This window comes from Frieseomelitta varia, unplaced genomic scaffold (assembly GCF_011392965.1).
Source record: "Frieseomelitta varia isolate USP_RPSP 00005682 unplaced genomic scaffold, Fvar_1.2 scaffold_283, whole genome shotgun sequence".
In the NCBI taxonomy this organism is placed as follows: Eukaryota; Metazoa; Arthropoda; class Insecta; order Hymenoptera; family Apidae; genus Frieseomelitta; species Frieseomelitta varia.
Window position 1 is genome coordinate 337931 of NW_025110016.1, and position 20022 is coordinate 357952.

The window sequence follows — 20022 nt, forward strand, 5'->3', positions numbered from 1 at the left end:
AAAAAAAAAAAAAGGAAAGAAATCCAGCCACCGCGCCGCTTCGAAAACAGAGCGGAATCATCTTGCACTCGAGTCGACCAGACCGCCTTTAGAAATTACCCAGACTCGAATTGAATTATTCAAAGAGCCTCGGAGAGAGAAGGCGCTCTCCTCTGACAATACTTCCCTCCGTCGACAAAGAGCGGAAACGCTCGGAAAGAGGGAAGAAACGAAAGTGGAATCAAGACGCGAATACGAAAGGGTGACAAAGAGGGGGAGGAAAGGGAGGGGCGGGTTTTCCTGAGAGCTCTCTCGCGCGCGCGGGAGAAAAAAAGAAACGCGAAACCACGATGGGTTTGCGAAAAAGAAAAGAAAAAAGGGACGAACCAAAGAGAGGGACGAAGCAAGGGTGGCCAAGCATTGGGAAAAAATAGCGGGCGGAGAGAGGCGGAAGAAGAAGAAGACGAAGAGGGGTTCGCGACGCGGTGTTCTCTGCGGAGAATCCGTCGGTTCGGTATTGTCCGCGAGAGCGAAAGAATACCGGCGCACCCGACGGCTGCTGCTGCTGCTGCTGCTGCTGCAGATTTCACGGAATGCATTAGGCAGATGGAACGTGTAATTGGAGCCGCGGAACAGCGTGCCGCGAGCATACGCCTCGCCGAGGAAGAACCAGCCACCTGTCGTCGCGAAATCTCCTCGTTTCTTCGAGGCGTCGTCGACGTCCGCTTTGTCCCTTTTTCCACTTTGGCCGCTTTTCCACCCGCATCGCCATTAACCTGTTTAGCTGGTCGACGCGAGCGTAAAGAGTCTCGTCTACGAGGCGCGCTTCCGCTTCTCGAGGGACTTGTCCGAATGACGAACAACAGGCCGTTCGATTTTTAGGGAGCGAATTGGTTAAACGACGTTCGAGAGAGAAGCGAAGTATTGAATAACTTCTCTGGGTGATGAAGGAAAAACTTTCGGTTTTTCAAAAACTCTGAAATTCCAGGTGTTGCAGATGTTGTAAACATGGGTTAGATGATTCTTGGAAAGATCAAAGACTTACACATTTGTATAATAGAGGATGAAAGACAGGAATTATTGGAGTAGAGTTCGTAGTGTGTTTCAGGGGTTGTAGACTTCTCAAAACTCAAACAAGGATAAACAATTTGAAGATTGTTTAACGTTGATTAATATTTTCAATTAATCAGACCTACTAACGATGTCAATTGAAAATCAAAATGAAACAAATAAAAATTGTAAGAAGGGTAATTGAGAAACGATTGGAAGTTAAGAATCGACTCGTTGGCCGTCTGTTTCTGAATATCCCAAGTTTGTAAAAAGTATGTTGGAGCGAAGAAAAATGGTGGATACCGTGGAAGGTAAAGTATTTAATAAAGGACATTTTTTGTCGTGTCTCTTTGAGTGATATAGATCGAACATCTGAAACTACTGATACCTACTTCACGAGGGGAACATTTTTCACCGTTTTTTCTCTTTTCTTTTTCTTTTTTCCTTTTGAATCATACTTTTAAGCGTAGGATTTTAGATGTAAGTCACTCGGGAATCCTCGAGGCCGCATGAGCACGTGTTACAGGTTAACAGTTGGAAAGAGAATCATGCACGTTCAACACTTAATGGACTGGAAAGAACAGACATGTTCGAACATCCTCCACCCACATGTTTCGAGATCTGACTCCCATCCCGTAAATCGTTACCGTGCACTTCTCTATCGCCATTTCTACATGTACTGTAGCTTCGTTTATCCGAATATATACATACCACCAAAGAAATATCTTGCGGCAATTTGAAATTTTCCCTGAATAGAGAAAACCTTTCACGCTGTGCCTGGATATCGTATCTATAAAGTTTGTATCTCACTGTACCTACGCAAGAAGTATATCACCTATACCCATAAAGTTTTCTGTACGAAACTTTATACGGTATTCTATTTAGGAGATTTCCCTCTAAAAATACAGAGGGATCCTTCTCTGAAAATTTTTAAAAAAATTCTGTCACAAACGTACGGTGTGATCTTAAAAGAACTTCAGCTTCGTGTATTACAAAGTATATCACGAAATTAGTTCAAAGTAATTAATTAACCTTGAACAATTTGATCTGAGAGTCAATCGACGTGCCTTCGAAAAATTTCAAAATTCTTCAAAACTGAGAATTCGAAATTCTTCCAATTTCCTACCATCAGATCCACACCTCGATCGTTGCAAACCCAATGCGGATAAACGAAGTTCCATTCTGTGCGTGTGAGAAAGAGAAAAACGAACGAACGAATGAATGAGCGAGTGAATGTGTGTACGTGCAAGAGGAACAAAGCCACGTTAAGCTGGTTGCGATTGGTGTGTTGCAGACACGAGGTGCCTGTCACCTCGGAGCCGATCACGGTGATACACATGGACGAGGACGTCGTCGTGGTCAACAAGCCCGCCTCCATCCCTGTAAGTGGTGTACTGCCAGAACTGTACTGCCAAATTAAAAATAATAATAATAATAATAATAATAATAAAAGGATAAAATAAGAAAGAATCAAATGGAAAGAAACAGACGGATGTATCCACCACGCACTGTTGCGTGGCAGTTTCTCTCTGTTTTTTCGCTTTCTGTTTTTCGCCGATATGTCCGCGCAACGACGACGATTGTCCGCTTGGGCGCGGCGTTCGCTTTTCTGCGGCCCAGGTCGATTATTTTTGGCCCGAAGCCTCCGAACTCGCGCGATCAATCCGACCGAACCTCGCGTTTGTTTTGCTGTTCGAGATCACGCGGCCACGGTTGCCTGGATTATTCGCTACGCTAGTTGAAATACCTTCGATCTTCGATTAGCTGGATTTCGCCGAAGTTCGCCGAGTCGTGTTGCGTAATTTAGAGCCGCTTGATTTGGAAATTTATCAACGACTGTAAAAAAATGTGCTCTTTTTTTCTTTTTCCTCTTTCGAACAGAGGCGCGCACATGTTCTTCCGTTGATTCACTTGTGGTAGTTCCTGTAGAAAGTACACAGTTTACCGAGTTAATTTACTGAACTTGCTAGCTTCCGGACCATTAATCCCTTGCACTCTAAACATTTTTATGGCACGATCAACCGGCAACTTCAGCAAACTTCAACAACGAGATTTTTCGTTCCGAAGGTTGTAAAAAACTTCGTTTCCATGAACATCGTTTATATTTTTCATTTTTTTTTTTTTTTTTTAAATTCCCAAAGGAATTATTACGAAGTAATTACACCTGAGATGCAAAATAATCGGACGACATTGCGAAAATCGTAAGATGTAATAAACGTTACTCAGTCAATTATCTGTTGCAGTAGAAATTATAAAAAAAAAAAAAGATGAACTCGTTATTCTCAAATTGAAGGTATTTTAATCTCGAACAGATTCTCGGAGAGAAAAAAAGCAAAGAAGAACTAAAAAAAATCTTGAAACAAGATTTTTAAAATAATTAACGAAAGCGGTCAATTGTCGTCCAAGTCATCACGTACTATTTACGTTATACTATGTTCCTTACATTTTTTTTCTCGTATTCTTTTTCTCTTTTTTTTTTTTTTTTTTTTTTTTTTTTTTATTGCGTCATGGTAAGTTTCTATCTCATTCTCTCCGTAATTAATTGCACGTACGCCACTCAGGTGTACTTTACTAATTTTTTCCTATCCCCAGTAGTGTGTCGGCTAGCTTTGCTCTTCGACGACCTTCGACGTGGCAAAGCGTTTATGAATAATCGCCTCGGCAATTCTGTAATGCATTTTTACACCGTTGACTGCTTTTCATTTTCCCCGCTTGCTCGCGCCGATCTTCCTATTTGCGATCCTTTCACGTATTTACCACTTTAGATTCTTCTCTTCCCACCAATCTTCCGTAAATGTTACGCGTTGTTCGTATTAATCTTTTTAAGTGCTTCGGCGCGCGCGTCTTTTATCACGATTTAAAAACAGATTTCAATTTCTCGTTTCTTCTCTTGGAAGAATATTCTTTTGAAAATGTTGATAACTCTTTTCTTTTTTAATCTGTCAGTTAATCTTTTTTTTTTTTTTAAATTAATACGACAAAAGTGCAATTGGCCCATTCCACTTTGTCGAATTTTTCAATATAGATGTTCATTTTTCTACGATTAGGATCTCGGATTTTTGTCAGAATTAAATTTACAACCTACGACACCTGTAATTATTAAAATTTACGACTTTTGAAAAAAACACGAACATTCGTACGATATTTAACGAGCTTCCTTGATATACTAAAATCCACCTTCGAATTTTTTATAGAAATAAAACGTTGTTAGTTTTCTTCTCGAATTATTTTTACGTCGTCGCGGCAGTTTGCGAAATCCTTGATGATTTGCCGATAACATCTTCGCAGCGAGTTTGAATGATTAATCTCGCCGTTGATCCCGTCATAATGCTTTTAACGATCAGCCACGCATGCCTCAGTAGAATTCCAACGATTTTGCAATCGTACATCTTTAATCGTACATCCTCGATCGCATCTAAACGAGGGATAATAATTTATTACACGACAGTAATAATTTTCAATACAACGCCTGACGAAGGAAGAGGACTTCATGGTTAACGTATTTAAATAATAAGTGGATAATAAATTTTGTACAACTCTAAGGAATCTTGTAATCGATCTTGCTGTGTCAAGGTTATTGACACGTTGAACACGTTCATTAAACGTGAGAGTTTCGAGTTTCAAAATTAAAGTTTCATTGTTAACAAACAAAGTCGTAAACTTTTATTAACTTTAAAAATTCATCGTGGAACGTACGATCGTAAATTTCATTTTCAGAATTGCATTGTAATAAAAATTTGAAATCCTCTTCTCTGAAAGTTCTCGGAATCTTTTCGCACGAAAGACATTTTTTTACATCTCGTTTCCAATTCTAGATTTCCCCATCTGCCAAAAACAAGAAGAATATAGTTCTTCAGAATCTTGTTACCGTCCTCGCTGATAATTAAAATTTTCCAACGCTTGAAAATAAAGTCAGTACTTTCAAACTTTTCCAAGCAAAGTGCAAGAGTGAAAATTTCATTGTTAACAAACATCAAGTCAAACAACTAATTGTCAGAGGAAACTGTGGAAATTATAAAAGGACAAAGTGCGGACGAATAAAATGATAAATTTTTGTCATCTTTAAAATGAAACTATTTAGATTATTATTGTATTGATGTCTTTTTCCACGATGTTTACAGTAGTTTAAAATAACAATTTCTCATCGAGTATACGAGTCTTTGTATCTTGTCTTTCCTAATTTTCTCCCTATGAATTCGTCTTGAACGCTATACTTTGTCTAGTTTAGAATTTAGTTAATTTCTCTAGCTTGGAATCTTTTTTATTATTAATATAACAGAATACGGATTTTTAAAAAATCTTAAAGTACAGAAATGCGCAGGATTCAAAAAATATACAAAAGATACATCCAAAGCATAGTGCTTCTTACAATATCTCGAACAATTTCTATTTCTCTATTTTCAAGCTTTTAAAAATATAGGTTCGCACAAAAATCCACAGTCCAATTATTAATTTATACTCAATAATGCTAAATGTTTAAAATATTGAAAACTCTATTTAAACCCTACTCAGACTAAATTATTAAACGATCAAATTGCAAGTTCCATATTAATTAATCTTTACAGTACGAAAGAAGTCGATAAAAAATTATTCAAAGAAGTCAATATCTTTCTACATACAAACAAACAAAAAAAAAAATATATATATATATATATATGTAACACTCAAAACGAAAAAACACTATCTCACTAATACTCGCGAAAGAGGAAAAAGAGAGAAAGCTATACGTAGATGTACGATCTCATATTCGGTAACTAGTTTCGTACGTTCGTGAGAAAATTCTACGAAAATGAAACTTGTAACAAAGTTTTCCAGTTCGTCGCGATGGCTTTCGGGTTCGACGGTTGTTCCCGCTTTTGTTCCCCTCGTTTAATTTGCGGCCCCAGCTCGTACGTGGATCAAAGCCAGAGGGAAACATTAAACGGCCCTTAATCACCATTGCGGGCGTTTCGTTAATTGCCGGAGGAAAACATTTTCGCGGCCGCGGAATGATCATTTAATTACAGCCAGGAACAACAGGACTCGAATCAGTTTTATTTTCCCAAGCTTTTGTCCCGCGCGTTAGATTTTTACGAGATTGTTCGGCCGCCGCCAACGCGCCACGCCGAACACACACACACGTGCACAGTTTACGAATTCAGCTCGCCTCGCGTTTCTCTTTTTTTTCAGCGTCTGCTTTATACCCCTCTAAATGTTCAATTGACGTACCTACACTTGGAATTCAATGAACACGTTATTGCGAAACGGTTAAAAAGTAAAAGAAAGGGAAGAAAAAAACAGAGCTGGCCATTATTCGTCGAGTTTCGACAGGAAATATCGGCGGTAAATTAAAGACGATGTACATACGTGTTTTTTATCGATGGAAAAAAACATTGAATGTAATATCGTGAAACTAGAGATATATACGACTGTTGCTGCGGATTTCATTCATCGAGAATTCATAGAGTCGTGTGTGCGTGGAGTTAAAAAAATTGTAACCTCGTTAATTGCGATTCTCTCAAGTTTTATGAAAATTAAGGAGGTATTCTGGTAATCTGGCTTATAAAAATCGACTTTTTTGGGGATTTTTTTCTAAGGAAATCATGATACATTTTGGTATACAGTTTTCGCACACAGACATTTATTCATTCACTTAAAGAGTATTTACAATTTTTTTTTTAACGAAATTAATGAAAGTTGTGGAAATTGTATAGCTTTAGCTAAAGCAAGCGTTTTTAAAAACGAGTTCGAATGGCTGACGTGATTCCGGTCCATCTGGTTATTTGAAAAAAACCAAAATGCATCTTAACTAGTATAAATATAGCTATCGCATGAACCACGGAAACAGCGAAATTTCGAAAATTAAAAAAATGGCAGCATTTTGAAGTTTAAATATCGATTTTTCTTGTGCCTTTCGTCCTTGGGTGGTAAAAAAAAAAATAAAAAAAAACATCAGATTTTGAAATCCGTGGTTCACGCGATAAAGATACATCCGGTGAAGATCTCCTCTAAATTTCAAGTCAATCGGTCAACTAAAACGTGAGATATCCCATCAGCCAGTTTAAAAAATATGGATTTGAGAAAAACACGTTTGAAGTTTCTGTTACCCGTTGTACAAAGATATTCATACTTAAAATCAATCAAGCAATACAAAAAATAGAATATTATAAAACAATAATAATATAAAAATAAATAATAATATTATAAAGTAAAATATTTTTTGAGAAAAACACATTTGAAGTTTTTGTTACCCGTTGTACAAAGATATTCATACTTACAATCAATCGAGCAGTACAAAAAATAGAATATAAAACAATAATAATATAAAAATAAATAATAATATAAATAATAATATTATAAAGTAAAATATTTTTTGAGAAAAACACATTTGAAGTTTTTGTTACCCGTTGTACAAAAATATTCATCACTTACGTCGCGAATAGTACACCGTTTCCTTTCAATATCTATAACTTTGCTAATTTTACGAATTCAAACAAATCCTTTTACATAGACATTTTCGAAAGCATGTACTTTGAGAAAATGTAAAAAAAATTGACTTCTTTTAAGCCGGATTACCAGAATATCCCCTTAAAGTATACCGAAGATCAAAACGATCAAGGGTAACAAACGATGAAATTGAAAATTAGAAGAAACTGTGTGTTGAAACGATTTCGCAGAAATGTCGTAGACTGATTTGCAAAAATGTCGTAGGCTTATTACTCGAAGTGAACAGAAGAATTTCTATCGATTCTCGTATTCTGACCGCGTAGGGGGAGGAAAGAGAAACGGACGAAACGCGGGAATTGAGCAACCGATGCTCTCCATCGTCGACAATCGCCTTAAAAAATTAAGTTCACTGTGAAAACCACTTAACGTGATAAAAAATAGTTTGACCTGAAAAATAGGAGTAAGGACGGGGATGTTGGCGATGTATATCCGCCTGGAGCACATCCGGCCCTGCCAGTGAGTAGGTCAGACAATACGATGGTGACAAAGAGAAAAGGAAAGGGCGATAAAGAGAGAGAGAGAGAGAGAGAGAGAGAGAAGACAGGGGTTAGTTGATGAGCAGGGGGATGAAGAGTCGGATTATCGAGCAAATCGAGTGACTCTCGTTGTCGACCGGCTGTCAGCGCATCTTTACGAGCTGCTACTTCCTGTTTATGTGCTATTTACGCTTCTAACAGTCCCTCGCCTATCGACCTATCGACATTCCGAGCTCTTTGAAGTTCTTTGAAATTATTGCGAGTGTTTCTTTTTCTGTTAACACGTTACCTGTTACTTGTTACATTGCAATTTACATCTTGAACGGAATTTTGTATCGTAGATCTTCTCTTAGATGAGATGGATGATTGTTCTTCTATCGATTTTACGTCGGATATCTTTAAGAGTGATATTTAAATGTCACAGTTTGCATATTTATCTTGTGCAATATATTGGACATACTGCAAGTGTGTTGTGCACTTTCTTCTACTGTACAACGCACTATGTAAAAAACAGTGTTGAGCAAAATTTTACTCGACACCATTGAATGAATATTTAATCGAATAAATATTTATTCGTATAACGTTCATTCAGATAGATAAAAATCTATTCGAATAAGAATTTTATTATTATATTATATATAAAGAAAGATGTTTAACGCGTGAAATAATTGTTCATACTTTCCATCTTTTATTGGACAATTCTTTTCATTCTTCTCATTGGCCTTTACAACCAATTTCTTTTTAAATGTTACGCGTGCACATACTATGTGATCGAATATATCTGTATGAAAACATTACACGTATAAAATTTAAAACAAAAATAACAATCGTTTGCATTACTATTCGAAAAGATCATACGAATAAACAAAGAGAATAAGTGATTACGAATAATGAGTAATTGTTATCTAGATAAAAAATATTCGACTGAAGAAAATATATATTCGAAGAATTATTTTAGATAAATATTCGAGGATCATTTCATCCGAGTGAACGAACCTTTCTATAACAATTTTTTACTACGACATCAAAATTTTATTTATATTTCAAAAATACCGGGAGGAAACGTCACGAACATCGAATTAAAGATGAGAATGAACGTTGAATGAGTGCTGAGTGCTTCGCCGTTATATTGCTTCCGCGCGATTAGACACATTGGCGTTAATGGATCCGAGTGTTGACTGATAGCTACGTTGACAATGAGTGTAACTCGAACTATATGTTGTTTTATAGGTCTGATAATGTATAATATATGTATTCTGGAAGTTTTATCGCTGCATTGTAATCCGACTAAAATCGTATTCAGGAAATTCTTTAGTAGAAGTTGAAATTTTGTAGAAATTATTATTATTATTGCACGAAATCAGAAAATATTATTGTTGCATTGATAAATTTTAAGTTACTTTTATACTTTCGATATTCATATTTATAAAGTAGGTTACACTTGAGCGTTGTCTGATTAGGAACTGTCGTATTCTACTTAATTATACGTATTTCTACTGCTTCTCTGTTATTTTCTTTCAACAGTACAAACTTTTAACGCGGCGGTGTTCTTTTAATTTTTGGTATTTGAATCTCGAAAAATTGAAATTACACGTATTAATTATTTTTCTATTTTATCTCCAAAGTAGTAATATTTCAACGATAAGACATATGCGACTGGTCCCGAAATGACTCGAAGAACGCAGCGGAGTCAATTCGGTCGCTCCAATCCAATTAACGAAACTTAATTATTCCATTAACTACCCAATCTTCTCAATCAACTCCTCCCTCTAAAACACGTTTAATCTTATAGACACCTAAGTTATAATTAAAATCAGTGTATCAATTTATCGCCCTGTCAATGTTCTCGAAATTTATTTAAAAAATGCTTAAACATTTGAGATACCCCTTTCCCATTTAACGAATAAAAATTCACAGTTAATTATATTTTTAATGCTTGACGCTTCGCGAGTCGGCGCGAAGAGTCTTAAAAAAGAAAAAAAAAAAAAATGCTTATGTTAACAAGTCAGCTCGAATCCAATCCAATGCAATCCAACCACTGGAAGTGTTCCACTCATTACAGAAGTCCTATCTGATCGCATTTTTTTAGCGTGACAATTCCGGATTAGCCGCTGTGTCCACACTGTGGCTGACACATCGAATCGTTCTCTTTTGTCATAGAGCCCCTCGGTTTTTTTCTTTTTTTTTTTTCTTGAATTAGGAAAAATGGGTCGTCGCGTGCACGAAGTACGTGTGCTTGCACGTGCGTTCGCGTATATATACACGGTGCCACGCGGTTGAATCGTTTGCACTGGCCATCGTCGGTACCGTAATGGTTCAGCCTGGACTTTCGATCGTAACACTGTGAAAACCGCTGCTTTTCACGAATGTCCTTTATGTTTGTTCGCTGTACGTCCTGTTAGTTTGCCTAGTGAACGACGTGGTCAGTGGAGAGCATTTTTAATTTAATGGTATTGGTCAGATAGATGCACGTATGTACATAGTTCACGGTACACAGTCTAGCTGAGTAATGGAATTGCCAATATATTAATTCAAATATTCGATGGTATTCGTAAAAATCGTTCATCTTGTTCGGAGCATGTGTTTTTTTTTTTTTTCAGCATCAATTCAGTGCTGAAAATACGGTCAATCGATAATTGAATAGGTACATCTGTAGAGATTTGCTTTTGATGTCATTCTTGTCTTGGCTGTTGCATCTGTATATTGACAGCGAGTCTTGTATTGAAATTCTCTGCCTTGGAAATAGAAAGAAGTGAATACGATGGCTGCCATTCGATTTATGAGGAATTATTATGCACGGGAAGTCAGACATGCCGCCAGCCACTTCAATTGTGACTTTATTCGTATGATACGTTCGTAAAATATTAGAATTTCTAGTTTCATTCGTATTATTCATATAATACACGTACGAATAAGAAAAGGTTTTGTACCAAATGTAAAGCTCAATTTTGAAAAAGCACGGTGGACTTAGTTCGTTATGTTTATTCGATTTCAAAATGACACAACAGCCAGGAAATCTGGAATCGATTCCAACTAAAAATATCGTGACGTATAATCTTGAAGAAAGAATGATTTGTTCCAAGTTAAGATCGTCGAACACGTGCAATACAAAGTGGAGCATCACTTCCAGGAACACTTCTAGTGCCTGCAAATACAATAATACAATAATCCCATTTCGCTTTTCTCGTTTCTCTTGCCAAGTATTTTTAACTGCAACGTGCAACCGATTGCACAATCCGCGATCTTCCTTGTCCTCGTTTCCGCTTCTCGTTCTGTTTCCCCAGCAAATAAACCAAGCCGATCTTGGAAATTGCAGGTGCACCCGTGCGGACGATACCGGCACAACACGGTTGTATTCATTCTGGCGAAGGAGTACAACCTGAAGAATCTGAGGACAATCCACAGGCTGGACCGACTGACCAGCGGTATTCTCCTTTTCGGTAGAACGCCGAAAAAGGCTAGGCAGATGGAGCACCAAATAAGAAACAGACAGGTTCGTTTCGGGATTTTTAATAAATTCTTAATTATTAATAAATTCTGCCGAAGACCGGGGAAAAAGGTGTGAAGCTGAGACTTAATTGGAAAAACGTTGAAGCTCGATTGGATGAGAGAAGAAAAGAGATACGTTTTACGTTTTGTAGAAATTCGCGAATGATCATGATCGTGTAGATGTTCTCAATTGGATTCTCTCAGTTTAACAACTTGTTCCAGAAAAATTAAATAGCAAGAGATATAGAAAAATCTCATATTTTAATCTTGATCTTAAGTTTCTCTGTAAAAAATTAAAAACGAGCCTTTCTGACCACTCGAGTAGTTCTGGTGTTAACAGCGTATTCGTGATAAATTATTAATGACAATCAAGATTATTCCTCATTTATTTTTATAGAGATAGATAATCTTTCTTACAAGATATCTTTATTCGCAAGATTATTCTATCACTCTCATAAAGAATAAATTCCCCGTGAGAAGAATTTGAACGTGGAATGATCCGAATTCTCGTTGCAGGTTCACAAACAGTACGTTTGCCGAGTGGAGGGCGAGTTCCCCGAGGAGGAAGTGGTCTGTTCCGAACCGATCGAGGTGGTGTCGTACAAGATCGGAGTGTGCAAAGTCTCCGAGAAGGGAAAGGACTGCGTGACACGTTTTAAGCGTCTCAGTTACAACGGCAAGTCCTCCGTAGTGCTGTGCAAGCCTCAGACAGGGCGAATGCATCAAATCCGTGTCCATCTTCAATATTTGGGCTACCCGGTAGTAAACGATCCTCTCTACAACCATGTCGTATTTGGCCCCGAGAAAGGGAAGGGCGGCAACATCGGGAAGACCGATCAGGAGCTGGTTAGAGATCTGATTAGCATTCACAACGCGGAGAATTGGCTCGGTATGGACGGGGACTCGGAAATGAGTCTGTTCAAGCCGAAATTAGACATGGAGGAGCGCGTATCGTTGAGCAACGATAAGGACGGCTCGTCTCCATCCTCGACGCCTGGCCTGGGCGAGGAGGAACAGCAACAGCAACAGGAACAGTCGCTGAAGGTGACAGTTGGCACGCAGACTGGCTCGGAGCCGCCGGATTCTAGTTTCACGAACGACAAGATGACGGTTGATCCGCACTGCTACGAGTGCAAAGTGAAGTACAGAGACCCGAAACCATCCGACTTGGTCATGTACCTGCACGCGTGGCGTTACTGCGGCCCCGGCTGGGAATACGAGACCCCGCTTCCAGCCTGGGCAGCCAGCGATTGGACCGAGGAGGACCGATAGTTCCGGTCCACCAAGCATCTAAACGAGCTGTCACACCACTCTTCGTCACCCCTTTTTGATATCCTTACCCCGTGCCTTCCATCCGCCAGCGAGCGATCTCGACCATCGTACATGTACCCATCCCTGTGAGAACAGATCGCTGGACTCGCGAACATAAATGGGAGACCTCTCGGTTGGCCCTCCGAGAGCGATTGGAGGCGTCACGCCTCGTCTGCGCTGATAATCGAGGCTCTTCCCGCTGGAGGAATCGCGGATTCGCGAATCCGTCGGGATCGTTTCCAGAATGATTCAAAATGAATGGCAGGTTCATCAGTGTAGTATCCCCGTGTTCTCGATAACGTTCGTAGATCATAAACGAGGAAGATTGATCGATGGCGAGGGTATGATCGTTGCAACGTTAACTGGCTTGAGACGGATCGAAAGTTTGCGTGAGTGTGTCCGCAGGTGTTCCGACGAATCATCCGGGGAACATTTCGCGCCGTCCTCGATCCCTGACGCGTTCATCCGTTTTTCTCCGTGGAACGATTGATCTAGATGTGGTGCTGCTCAAGGCAGAATATTCTCTTCCCGATTACCTCTCACGCGATAATTTATCGATCGTTGATATCGGCGAATTGACACGAAGCGAATCTACGTTGTAGATTGCAGAGGAAACGAAGGAATTGTGTCTTTTGTTATTTTAAAATGTTACGTCAAAGAGCTCTGATTTAGACGCAACATCGATTGGAATACGCGTGGTTCGATATAAATTGATAAATGGTTTTATGGTTGTCCCATATGAAAAAGTATAGATTCCCCCGTTCAGGATGCATGGATGAATCGCGTAAAAGAATCGAGGCATCAGCCTGGCACGGGGCGACGGAACGATCCTGACTGGTTCTGTAAACGGGTCGGTCGAACAGTCACTGCCACCGGTGCGTGCACGAGAGAAGATTGATGCAACTGTCAACCGCGGAAGCCCGAATGGATCGTTATCGTTCGTGTTCTTGATTTATGATGCAGATAGGGTCGAGGAAAACCGACAGTCTTTTCTATGACAGAGACCTCTCCCCGCCTGCCCCCTGCGATTGGGAATCTTTTTATGTCCGATTTTGAAGAAAAGCGCGCTCAAAAAACCAAGTACTTTTCACGAACGAGCAAAGAGGATTTTCTCTTCGTTCGCTTTATTTAATTTTCAATTGATAGAATATGCAAGCTCAAACAATACATGCTTTTTTTATAAGAGCGTTTAACGAAAATAGTTTTCATTTCATTTTTTTTCTTTTTTTCTTTTTTTTTTTTTATGAAACTAACATCGTACAAAAGTTTTATCAGTTTTACAAAACAGATGCTTCCATTCTATCAATCGAAAGTTACAACAAAAGTTTCAAATGTATATTATGCAAGCTGTATTAAAGAGTATCGCTATATTCTTAACGCAAAGCGAATTACTCTCCATTCCCTCAATTAGAATGGCCTTCAGTCACCTTTCTATAGCCGTGTCAAGCGATCCTCTGTGTATTTCTCAATCAGATTATCCAAACGTAGAAAAAAAAACTATAACATCACTCTCAGAGGCCCGTAGATGATCAAGATTTAGTTCTGTGACTAAAAATTTCCACTCTACCTTACTTTCAATAACTATCTCCAGAAATTTCTACAGTCATCCACCTTTGTCCTTTCACAAACGCTCATGATGCAAAGAAGAATAAAAAGAAAAAAAAAAAAAGAAAAAAAATAAGATCGCGACTGAAAGGTTTCTAACCCTTTAATAGTGTAGCTTGATAGATTCGAACTCGTTTAGACGCGATCTTAATTTAAAAAAAGTTACTCTTTTGTGTAAAACGAGAAATTGTCGTCAATTGATATTTAGCAATTTCATTGTCATTAACATTTCTATTTCCTACAAAAGAAAGTTGAAGTTAAAGTTTTGTTACGCTGCGAAAAGGGTTAAGAATGTATTTAAGGAACGTCATCGATCAGCGTCCATCCTCGAGGGCCGCGCAGGCAAGGAGCTGACGTAGGAAACTGCAATAGAGACGTGTCTATTTTTGTGGCTGATTATATATACGGGAAACTAAATAATGGCGTAGGTCCAGCGGCAGAGGTCTCCAACAATAAGCGTGATCTTGCCAGGAGGATATAGCCAACGATCATGCCAAAGACCGCGAGCGCGTGTCCGGCGAGCGAGAGCGAGTATATATCAGAGACCAGAGTGAAAGATGTAACATGTATGCGTGTGTGAAACAGAGTTAGAGAGCTTCTTTCAAGTCATATCGTGTACGTGTACCTTGTTCCCGCGCGTCGAACAAGACCGCGTCCAAGTGGCAGGACTTGCAACAAGTACAATCGAGCGAGTGAAATAACGAGATTAACGTCGTACATTATTTTGCTACGAGTCACGTTCGTCTCCTCTAGCGGGGCTATACGTAAGCTTTTATCGCGTGCTCGGGATATCTGGGAGAGGTGATGAGAATGGTAAGGATCTTCCGGATCTTCTGATTATTTGGAAGCATTATATTATCTGGGCTAAAGATGAAGTTTGTTTAATTGTGTGTCATTTCATGCACAACTGTACGATTTACACTCTCTCTCTTATTCTTTTAGTAGAATGCGTTACTGTAAGAATCTTTACTGTTAAGGTAGTAATTGAGTATTTAAATTCAATTTTTATATCATTTAAGGTTCTGTCTTTGGCTCGTTCAATGACATTGAATTATTTTAAAGGGAATTTTGGAGGTCCGAAATGTGTGATCTATACAGATTCTTTTATTTTTATAACCACGTTCTTTTGGAAAAGTTTTCTTGAATGTTAAGAAGAATGTGGTTTTCTTCTCCTAGAGGATAGGAAACATCTCGCGGGAACATCTCGGCTTGCGCTAGTAGACGTAGCTAGCTGACATCGCAAGAAGGGAACAAAAACCATCTTTTATACTAAAGCTTTGTAATAATCGCGAGCTATTAAAATAATTGATTGCAGGAGAGAATGAAACGGAGTGAGGAATTACGAAAAGGCAGAGAGAAAAGAGAATTCTCGTTACCTCTCCGGATTCTCGTAAGCAAGAGGCAAAACAGAGATCAGTGGACAGAGATTTTAGATAGATAGAGGTAGGAAGGAGATAACGTAACAACGGACCTATCATAAAAGACAGTGTGTGCGCTTACTAACTCACCGGGATAGCTTGCGAGGAGAAATGAAGTATAAAAGAAAAAAAAAAAAAATACAGCAAGCTGTCCCGATATTGTAATGGCTAGCTTAATTTTATTTAAGTAAAAATGGGGGAAAAAAAAAGAACTAACTCTCGACGATATATCGAATGAAAGAAAGACGAAAAGCAAAAGAGAAATAAAAAAAAGAAAAAAAGAAAAAAGAGTGAGGACGAAAGGAAAAACTCCAAAAGACAGTCCCGATTTAGTGGCACAGAGACATAAAAGGAGAGAGCGCGAGAGAGAGCGAGTGGGAGAGAGAGAAAGAGAGAGCGAGCGAGAGAGAAAGACATCGGTCTGTAAATCGAGCGAGCGCTTTTGTATGTATATACATATATATATATTGTATATTGTATACGCACATTGTACCGTAATCCGAGCGACATTATTGTCTGTATCCGTAGTCAGCGGAAACGTTAGAGCTAGAAAAACTTTTTTCTTGTATAATGAACGAATAAATGTAAAGTATCGTTCGGTATACACGTCGTGTGCCAATATCCTCTTTAATTTTTTTCGATCTTTGTAGTCGTTCCACCCTTTTTTTCATACGCGTTACTTGGTTTATCCGGTTTATGCAAAAATACATTTAAAATCATTGAATATTTTAAAGACAAATATTTTGCATTTTGAAAATATTCAATGTAAAAAAAAAAAAGAATATATACATGCTTTGATGGGATGAAAATGTTGCATGTGATTATTTGAGGATCGAGGTGTACAGGGTGATTCAGTGATGATTCTCGCTACCATCATTTTTAAATCTATTAGAAACTTATTAATATTGTATGATATTTAATTTACTTTAATCGATACTACAAGTGGACCACCCTGTATATTTCAATGACATATACTAAAACGAATTGTCACATTATGCGCTATGATTTGACTTGTTTACTGTGTCTCGTTGATTTCTCAGTGAGAACGAACAAGATCGATGTTATTTCGAACAAGATTAGACGCTGTTATTTCTTTGGATTCCGCTATCGTTGAAATAAAATCGTAATTCTCTTCGAGTACCTTTAATTTCCTGATTCGTGTTACTCAGTTATTAAGATGTCTGTTTTATCACGTTCAGTTTTTGTTAGAATACTCATGATTACGCGTTTCATGAAATTATTTTTCTTTGTAAAATACAATATAAAAAAGAATCGAATTATAAAAAAGAAAAATGCCATTTCACTTTTATATTTTGAATCGGTTTAAGTACCAGGGGTCATTGAAAAAATCATGTCGACAAATGTCAAGCGATAGTGTTTATCATGTACAGAGTGTCCCATCTTAATTTTTCACCCTCAAAATATCTCTGTTATTTTTGAAGATATGAAAACATTTTATCAACAAAAGTTATTCAATACAGAAGAAACCGTACTGACTTTTTTTATATGTGGAGAGACGTAGAGAATTTCAAGATCACTTTCATTCTTTTAAATGAAATGATACGTTTTATTATGTTCAGTTTTTCCATTCATTAATCGACGCAGTTTGACATTTTCTAAAAAAAGATGCTATATTTCGAAAAAATATTATCATTGATTGATGATTAGTCAATGATGTAACAGATTTCGTAAAATTAAAGGATCTACCTTCGAGACAAATGGATTCTTGAAGCTAAGATCTTATATCTTTGGAGTTTCACATAATGCCCTTCAAATTTCCTAAATCGATGGCTATTCAAACTTATATACATACATGGTAGCCAATCGTCAATGGCTAAAATATTTTAGTACGTAATTTAGTTAAAAATTATTTTTAAAAACGGCTATATATTTAAAATATGTATTTATATCAAAACACGGATAGAATTTTTTCGAACACATACGTAATATAAAGTAGAATAGTTTTATAATACTAATTTCTTCTATCTGGAGATATACAATTGACAACACTGTAGCAGATATCATTTTATTTAATCAATTTGTGTCATTTTCTTTAATAAACTCATAGACGATATACATGAATAGACCAAGCCAATGACTCTTATGAGATGTCATGTTCTGAAATATCGACATAATAAAATATCAATGGTTTTTTAGCGCATTCTACGCTTAAATAACGTTGAGTTGGGGGACTACGTCAAGTAAAATAATCAAGGTTGATCAAGTAGCGAATGAGCCAAAAATATGATCTTTGAAATCTATTACAGTGCCGTCAAATTTTCAATACTGAAATGTGAAGCTAATAACTAACCGAAATCATTCTACTACATGGAAAGAGCTCGATGGTTTTTCTTCATACAGTAAATAAAAATTCTAAAGTTATTACATAATAAAATATTAAAGAATCAGCTCAAATAACAGCTCTCTTATTTACAAATTTAAGAAGAATTGTGGAGGAAATAATTAATCCTAGACATTCTAAAATATTTTTATATGGAAAATATACAAATTCCATACGTTCACAAATTAGTTACCTATATGTCAAAACTACATACTACTTATTTTTCATTAATATAATAGATATGTACATCTACACAAACCTAACCGAGATCGCAGCCAATTAGCTCGTATTACTTGTCATATAATCTATGATTGTATCAATTATATAATTAATTATTTAGCTATATAATAATGCAATTAATGATTATATGTCAAATAATTGCCTAGGTCTCACTACGTAGGGGAACTGCGAGTGCCACTCCTTTTTCGAACAAAAATTTACTAATTTAAAACATGAATTTATAAATAAATACTTCTTCTACTGAACGTTTGGAAAACGTCCAATATCTTGATCAATATACTTCAAATTTTTATTACAATATTTAAATATCTAATTGTTGCAATACTTTCCTCCCTTTATTTTATATATGACACATGAAATCAGTTACACTTTCATACATGTGAACATATTAAATTTATAGCTAAAAAAAGTTATAGCTAATATATCCTACTTAATATAATAACCTATTGACAGCTATTGTCAAATTTACATTCGACGTGAACCCGAGTAAAAAACCGTATCTTTCGTTTCGTAACACTAATTCACTCGCAATTGAAAAATAGGAAATTTTCAACATCAAACGCGAAGAGTGCTTTATTATGTTTAATACTCCAGAAAATAAGTACGCAATGCTATTAATCTATTGAGCATGGACATTGCTGATGAATAACCATTTCTGTACAGCTCTTGTAGCTGCATCAGGTGATTCAGGAGCAGAAACAGCCTTCCACGAATTCAGTAGAAAAATTTGGGCATTTTGTAAACGCAACGCTACATCAAGAAACGCGAACATTCATTATCGCAACACTAAGAGTAAAACTAAAACTGGAAATCGCGATGAAATAATGTCACAACACTTTACTGTTAAATTCAATGAAAATTATTATTAACAATACAAAACTGTATGAACGAAAAGCTACTTTAAATACTCTAACACTCTAAAATTAATTAAAAGCAATAACTCTATAATTTAATTCAAAACAATAGGAAGCAAGATAAATTTTATTACGTATAACTTTTAAAGACAACTTTAAACGATTATCATTTTTTTGCAACTTTAATTTAAACTATAATCAATTTCTCGCTATGTAACAAAAAAGAACGCGATTTGCCCAAAACGAAGATGAATGATGATGAAGAAAAAAGAAAATACAACTACAAATACTAAAAGAGCATAGTGACAAAGTAGTAACAAGAATGGCCTCCCATACTCTGGAGTCATTTAAATGATTCAGAAAATGAGAAGCCATTTGTTGTGACCCTCTTCGTGGCAGTTTGCCGGGCCTCTTCGGCTTCAAGCCTCTTCTTTTCTTCGAGCGCAATGCTCGCTGAAACTTACGTCTAGCTCGAGTCTTTCTAAAGTCGCAAACCAAAAAATAACTTATAAAGATGAAATATAATATAAATCGCGAAAGCTGACTTCAATATACGTGAACGACTAACGATCATAGTGATCGTTATCCGTTTGCACGTGCGTGCTCGAGCAATACATACACAAACGTTCGTTTCGGGATCTACTCGCGACCGCGATACTAAATTCGAAAAATCGAAGAGTAAAACCAGAAACAAGTGGCATGCTCCATTTGTACCAATTTCACTGTCGATTTTTCAAATTAGATTTCCTGAAACAGGTTGGACACGCGAAAAG

At 37.2% G+C, this 20022-nt stretch overlaps 1 protein-coding gene across 1 annotated transcript in view; it reads left to right on the plus strand.

The window, feature by feature from the left end:
• The window catches only part of LOC122529302 (RNA pseudouridylate synthase domain-containing protein 2-like), a 112442-nt gene extending 96026 nt beyond the window's left edge, over positions 1-16416 (plus strand). The window contains exons 5-7 of the mRNA XM_043655295.1: positions 2324-2411; positions 11308-11484; positions 11997-16416. Coding sequence (XP_043511230.1) covers positions 2324-2411; positions 11308-11484; positions 11997-12752 — 1021 coding nt within the window. The 3' untranslated portion in view covers positions 12753-16416. The remainder of the gene's footprint in view (positions 1-2323; positions 2412-11307; positions 11485-11996) is intronic.
• Positions 16417-20022: the final 3606 nt, after the last annotated feature.